The 7500-nt window shown below is 40.2% G+C and overlaps 1 protein-coding gene across 3 annotated transcripts in view; it reads left to right on the forward strand.

Annotated features, from left to right (window-relative positions):
- LOC137986234 (tyrosine-protein phosphatase Lar-like) overlaps window positions 1–7500 on the forward strand; it is a 91500-nt gene that overhangs the window by 69394 nt on the left and 14606 nt on the right. For all 3 annotated transcript variants that reach the window (XM_068833469.1, XM_068833465.1, XM_068833477.1), the window contains exons 10-12: window positions 697–987; window positions 1520–1569; window positions 1645–1903. In XM_068833469.1, the coding sequence (XP_068689570.1) occupies window positions 697–987; window positions 1520–1569; window positions 1645–1903 (600 nt within the window). The remainder of the gene's footprint in view (window positions 1–696; window positions 988–1519; window positions 1570–1644; window positions 1904–7500) is intronic.

Here is a 7500-nt window from a genome sequence, read left to right on the forward strand (position 1 = left end):
TTAGTGGGATAGATGCAGTACAGTAAATACCCACATATAAGAAACTAGAATTTAAGAACCTGTAAGGCTAGAATTTTTATCTTAGACCCCCCCCCCCCCCCCTTCCTTACATACATACCAGTTTAGCCTAAAAAAATTAAAAAGTTTCTTGTAGAAAACGAGCTTGAAATTTCAAGCGTTCGGAACAAATTTTAAACTGAACAGATCTTGTTCAAAACTTTTTTTCATGGTTATCATTGAAATATAAAGGTATCGGCAAATCACATATGTATCATATAGTAGATATGTGGAAATAATAACTAATGTAAGAACCTAGATAGCCTAACTTGGAAAATCTAGGTTCGTATTTGTGGGTGTTTACTGTACAATAAAGATTATGTGATCTCGAACTCTGCAAATTGAAAACGTGGCAATAAAACGAAGCTTACAATTCAGACCAAGTCGCCATTAAAATATAATTTATACAAAAAAAAAAAAAAACTTTGTCCTAGTCCACTCTCCACCTACTCCTCAGGTTTTGCCGCCTACTAAAATTCGAGTATTTCCAAAAACAAAATATGCAAAGACATCAAAATTAAATAATGCTTCTTCCTACTGCCCCACAACCACAAAACAAAAACAACTTAATTTTGACTACACAGACTGGAAGATATAATGGCATTACAATGATTAATCTCATTCTATTAAAAATTGCAGAAATTCAGCCTGGACCTCCAACAAATGTGGTTGCTCTGCCAAGTTCTTCATCAAGCATTAACTTGAGTTGGAGTGCTCCTCGAGGAAACTTTGAGATTTATGCATATGTAGTATATTGTAACAGGATTGGTGATGGTGAAGCGCCAACTAATGTTTTAAATGCTACTGAACACATACATGTAATTAAAGAACTGCATGGTTTCACAAATTACACATTATATGTTAGGGCAGTTACAAAGGCTTTGCTAGGAAGAAAATCCAGATCAGTCGTTCAAAGGACACTTGAAGGCAGTAAGTCATTTATTTGCCTACCCTTTTTGCCACTTACAGTAGTGCTTAACTTGACTGAGAGCCTTTCCCTGATGCAGGGTGTAAACTGTGGGGGTTTGGGATGTTTCAGTTATAGTAGAGCAATGACCTGCAATCTGCACTTTACACCCTCCATTTCCCTGATATTTTTTTGCCTATTTTGAGTGTGTTAAAGGACCATTCTGTCAGAAGGTTCACTTACTTGACAACTGAGTTTTAATTTTGCAGGAAATGTTCTTTAAAAAAAGGAATTTTGCGATTTATTGTACGTAAAAGTTCTTACGACACTGCTGGGCAGATGACACTTTGTTTCCTTCATGAGCTCTGTCAATGTTCCAGGGACAAAACCTGGAGTACCACTCCATGGAGTACCCCTATGGAGTACCCTTAAAAATAGTTGATCAGAAGTTAAAAAATTATTGTAAGAAATTATTGTAAACCAGTATTTGAGCAACCTAATATCAAGTGTCAATGTTTTTGTGTCAGTTTACTTTCTTTTACGTATTTTTTCTAGAGCCATCAAGAGCACCTAAGAGTGTAAGCATCACCAGTATTACGCCAGATGTAAGTAATTTCCTAAAGAGTCTCTTCAGATTGCAGGGTGAAAAAACCTAACATCAAACATATTTCCTTCACCAGAGTCTTGATTTAGAGTGGCAACCACCGCCAATAATGTACCAAAATGGAATTATAACCAAGTATATAATTGAGTGGGAAGAGCATGGTAAAATAGGATCGCCCAGCAGCTTAGAAGTACCAGGTCATATTCTCCATACAACGATTAATGGGTTATTCGAGGGAAAAACATACAGTGTAAAAGTATCTGCAGCAACTGTCATTGGCAGGGGAATATGGAGCCCACCAGTCATTGGAACAGTCCTAACTCAGCCAGATAATGGTAAGAGGCAGTACATGTATTACAAGGCTCGAAATTGCGACCAATACAGTTGCATTTGTGACTGAGGAGCAGGCGTAGCTCAGTCGGCTAGTGCGCGGTCTTCTGAACTGGAGGTTGCTAGTTCGATCCCCATCTCATTCCGCCCACGTCTGTCTTGACTTTCCTCTGATCTGTGTAGCTGTAGCTAAGGGGGCTACTTTTCCCCTATATTTAGTGTTATTTATCAAATGTCACAAAAGTTGTCCTGTAATTTATAAATAACACATTGAAGTACCCTTGCGATTTTTAAATCGCGCCATGCGCAACTTTGCGATTTAGATTTAGATTTAAATCAAGATCGCAAAATACAATGATAGTCACTACCCTCTCAGGTTAATAATTATGAAGGGTTTCCTCTGGATGTAAAAGGATTCCGTCTTGACGATTTTCAAATGTCTAGGGGACAATACAGGTCACGATTCACTGATGAAAGGGTCACGTTCTAGTTTGCATTGTTGCTGTTGGGCTTCGCAGGTGGCTGTCTCTATCAGTAGTTTGAAACGGCAAAACAGGAAAAAAAAAACTTCACTGGAAGAATTACAGTAGCAGTCACTGAGCAAACTAAAGTTGCTCAGGTCTGAACAAAAACTCGCCTAATGTGAAGGAATCCAAAATCCGGAATCCGGCAAATGTGAGGCTTTGGAATCCAGAATCCAGGATCCAGGGAGTGGAATCCGAAATCCATTGTATGGAATCCAGAATCCACGGAATTGGAATCATTGGATGGAATCCAGGATCTATTTCGGTGGAACCCGTGAGTTTAGAATCCGGAATCCATGGGTTGGAATCTGGAATTCGAGGTACACCTGTGGCCTGTTTCTCAAAAGTCCCGAAACTTTTCGGGTCTATTTCGGGTTCCACAATTCCCCTTATATCTTCGCAACGCCGCGGTTCTAAGCCATCAAACGTCGCTATGCTTGTTAAAAAGGAACAAAACATTAAGATGTGCTATTTACACAATAAGAATGACATACATATATCAAGTGCTTATACATGTACATCAAAACTGTTATACATACATCAAGACTGTTATACATACATCAAAATTCGCCATATACATATCAAAGCTCATATTTACATGTTGAACGATGCTACACTTACATCAAGATTATCTGATATATTTACATGAAGATTCTTTAGCAACATGTACATCAAGTTTCCACATAAATATACATCATGATTCGTGATACTTTCCATCGAGTTTTAAACACATAAAGATGCGTGATAACATACACAGTGTGACTGCTAACGTCCGTGTCTTATATATCTACATCATTCGTGATATATGTACATCAAGATTTGTGATATACCGGTATACATCAAGATTCGTGCACTTCTTACATGAACACAAGAATACCACTGGATTTAAAGAGTGAGGAGTGGGCAGCCCTAAAGGCAGGAATCGAGAATCCGGAATCCGGAAACCGGAATCCGGAAACCAGAATTATCCACAAATCGCCAGAACTACAACAACTTACCCACTCCTTGTACGCTCTGCTATAATTCCCAGACTCAAGTATTTAACTCTGAGGAAATGTAAACCGTAAAAAGGATCTGACCTTGTTATTCTGGATATAAAGACTTGAACGTGGTGATGACATTATCAAGCTAAGGTAGTCCACATTACAATAAAGGGAACTTAAAACTTGTTTAATTCATTTTCCTTGCTTTTTAACCTGCCTTGGTACAAAAATGCCTCTTTTAAAGGAACAAGGCGCCAGGGATGATGTGTTGCGTAAGTGATGGAGCGACTGAAGCTGTCGATTATAGGTTGAGAAACAACATACAGTGAATATGAAAAATTTACATTTTAGAAGCTTATTGTGAGAGTATATAAGTAGACGAGTCCAAGCGGAGTATTTAACTAGTTTTCACAAGCGGAGAGAGTTGGCGTTATCCGTGTTCAGTCAAGTGTGACAGAAGCAGTGTTTATTCAAGTTGGCGGAGACCGTGTAAGTTTATCAAGTACGAGCTGTTTAGAATATTTACTTCGTGGAAACTACTTTCATTTTGGAATAAATCTTTTTGTTGTTGTTCCGACAACCCTGCGTTCAGTTTAGTTTGCAAGCTACCCATCCTCAAAACATTCGAACTCGTAACATCGGCCTTGAAGCGCAATATTCATCTGCCTTTCGGCAGAATCTTTAAAACTTGCTTGTTTCCTGGCCTATTCAATGCCAGTGGGACGTCTCGAAAAAACTTATCTTCGATAAACCATGTAAATTTTTCATATTCACTGTATGTTGTTTCTCAACCTATAATCGACAGCTTCAGTCGCTCCATCACTTACGCAACACATCATCCCTGGCGCCTTATTTCTTTAAAAGAGGCATTTTTGTACCAAGGCAGGTGAAAAAGCAAGGAAAATGAATTAAACAAGTTTTAAGTTCCCTTTATTGTAATCTGGACTACCTTAGCTTGATGATGTCATCACCACATATCCAGAATAACAAGGTCAGATCCTTTTTACAGTTTACATTTCCTCAGAGTTAAATACTTGAGCCAGGGAATTATAGCAGAGCGTACACGGAGTGGGTAAGTTATTGTAGTTCTGGCGATTTGTGGATAATTCTGGTTTCCGGATTCCGGTTTCCGGATTCCGGATTCTCGATTCCGACCTTTAGGGCTCCCCACTCCTCACTCTTTAAATCCAGCGGTATTCTTGTGTTCATGTAAGAAGTGCACGAATCTCGATGTACACCGGTATATCACAAATCTTGATGTATCACGAATGATGTAGATATATAAGACACGGACGTTAGCAGTCACACTGTGTATGTTATCACGCATCTTGATGTGTTTAAAACTCGATGGAAAGTATCACGAATCATGATGTATGTTTATGTAGAAACGTGATGTACATATTGCTAAAGAATCTTCATGTAAATATATCAGATAATCTTGATGTAAGTGTAGCATCGTTCAACATGTAAATATGAGCTTTGATATGTATATGGCGAATTTTGATGTATGTATAACAGTCTTGATGTATGTATAACAGTTTTGATGTACATGTATAAGCACTTGATATATGTATGTCATTCTTATTGTGTAAATAGCACATCTTAATGTTTCGGGCCCGAAAAGCTATCGGGACTTTCGAGAAACAGGCCCCTGGATTCCTTTTTATACGGCGAAAAAAAACGTAGGACAGAGGTAATACTCCTACAATGTACGTGCACGTGCACCGAGTGAGAAAACGTTTACATGGAGAGAAGAAGAACTTAACAGTTGATAGACGCAGCGACATATGCTTTCTGTACTCACTTTTCATACAAAAAGTCGTACTTGGCCTTGAAGCTAAGATGTTTCTTGAAATTATATGTTCTCCTTTGAGAGATGGGAGATGCCATGTAAACCCGCGTTTGGAACATCTTACAACTAGGTGTGAAAACCAAAAGAGGCGGAAGGGCATTGAGACTTTCAGATTGCCCCCTATAAAACTTCACCTGACCGATTTTTCTACATGTAAACCAAACAAAAGTTTCAGACCTCACTTTCTAAAATATTCTTAGAGCCAAAATTCAGCTCATGGTGTGATGTAAATAGACCGCCTGATGATTCGTCATTGAGAATGATATGCGTCTTTACTACTTGTAAAAGGTGTCTTCCCATATTACAGGGCCTTCATGAAAATGCAAACTTTGGAGCTCAAATTCCAGTCAACGGTTTTACTTCTCGCTGCTGTCAATCATTGTCCCGGAACGGGTCCATTGGTCGCATTCACAGTTCCGATTGGCTAATTTCGATCTATTGAAACCTATTTACAATTCATTTGGATTAAAAAAGGAACTATTATGAAGCACAATAGAGCTGTTTTGAAGGACCATTTTTTCTTAAAAAAAAAAAAAGTCATAAAAGTACTATGATATTCTTATTTGTAATAGAAAAAATTCATGTCATAATCGCATTCTGGTACTTAAAGAAAAACCACTCTTATTTAAAAATATCAAGCAGATAATACCAGTCATTAAAAAAAAAATTGTAAAATGAAAATAAAAAAACAAATTATGAATACGAAAAACTAAGAAATGCTAGCAGTCACATTCTCCATTTTAATATCTGTGTCCTGAAGGTCTACATTTCTTCTTCTTTCTCTGGAACCTCCAAGGCAGAGGAGGGCTGAGCGGAGGATAGCAAAGGATACTTATGCTCTTAGCCAAGACACGGTTCTGGCGTTGTCCTCTTCCTTCTTAATGGAGTAGTTCAGATAATCTGTTGTGGTATCTCTTACCACGGCCATTCCGCCTGTGGTAGTAAAAACAAGTGGCGTGAAGGTGCCTTGCTCCACCTCCCTCGCCCTGCTTGCATATTGGCGTTCTTTTTTCATTCTCGTGTTTCCTGTAGATTTCCTTGGGGCTTAGATCTCTGTAAGAACCTGCATTAGGGTGACAAACCCTGACATCGAAGAATGCAGTCTTCTGTCTCTCCCAGACGCCACGGGCGCTAATATCTAAACGCGCATCAGGATATCTGTTGGCACCTCTCCATTAACTTCCTGAAGGACTAGCTCTGTATCCACATCATTACATACCATGCTCAACATTTCTGCTTCCAGGTCACGAAGTTCATTATGACGCTGTATTTTAAACCGGCCACGTCGGCATACCATTGCATGATCTGCGTTGAACTGGTCCCCGCACACGCACACTTTCGGTGTGTCGGTGATTTCCCAGTCGTATCTCTACTTGATTGCATCCCTGAATTCTCTGTTATGTAGATTGAAGGTCAAGACTTTGATGGGGATTACTGTCAGTTCGATGCTCCCTTCTCCGTAGCTAGCTCTACAGCTCGCTTGGTTCCTGTCGGGAGAGAGGTCTTCACCCGTTCTAGCCTCTCATCCATGCACTCATCCTTCTTGGTACGCGCGTTTATTTGCAGTGTTCTTATTTCTGACGCATCCGGGGTCTGATGCACTTGCTCCACAATTTGCCTTACTAGGGGACCTGTGACCCTGACTGAAGCCTTGTGTTCTTTGGGTGAGGCTCTGGCTGGATCTATAAGCCGAAACCCTCCCATGCACACAGGAAGCGCAAGGAGTTCTCGCTCGGCTTCAGTTATTGCGTGGTCCGTAATAGCTGGTATGAGGAATTCAGTTATCGCACGCTCTAATGGCTCTAGCAAGTCAGTAATGTCGGGCAGTGTCCTTAAGAAATACGTCCATCGGTGCCATAGCCCAAAAGTGAACGCTGCATAGCTCGCCTTAGGTTGTGATGTGGCGAACTCTGCAAGTTTGGTGACCTGGTTTACCCAGTCTTCTACCTTCTCGCCCACGTACTCTTCACGAAATGACCTCGACCCAAGAGCAGCACCTAGATGCTTGTGGCCCACAGAGGTAATGTTAATCGCTGTGTCGCCGAATTCCTCACTAGCAGCGTGTTCTCTATCAGGTTTTGTGATCAACAAGCACTTTTTTGCATCGAGAAAGTGCCCTAATGCCGGACCACTCTCTGATAGTTCGTCGTACCATCTTTCAGCGAGCCACTTCCCGTTGCATCGTCAGCAAACCAACACTGTTTAGCTGCGCTTGAGACGTCTTGAGAAGTGGCTGGAGACTA

This window comes from Montipora foliosa, chromosome 2 (assembly GCF_036669935.1).
Source record: "Montipora foliosa isolate CH-2021 chromosome 2, ASM3666993v2, whole genome shotgun sequence".
NCBI lineage: Eukaryota > Metazoa > Cnidaria > Anthozoa > Scleractinia > Acroporidae > Montipora > Montipora foliosa.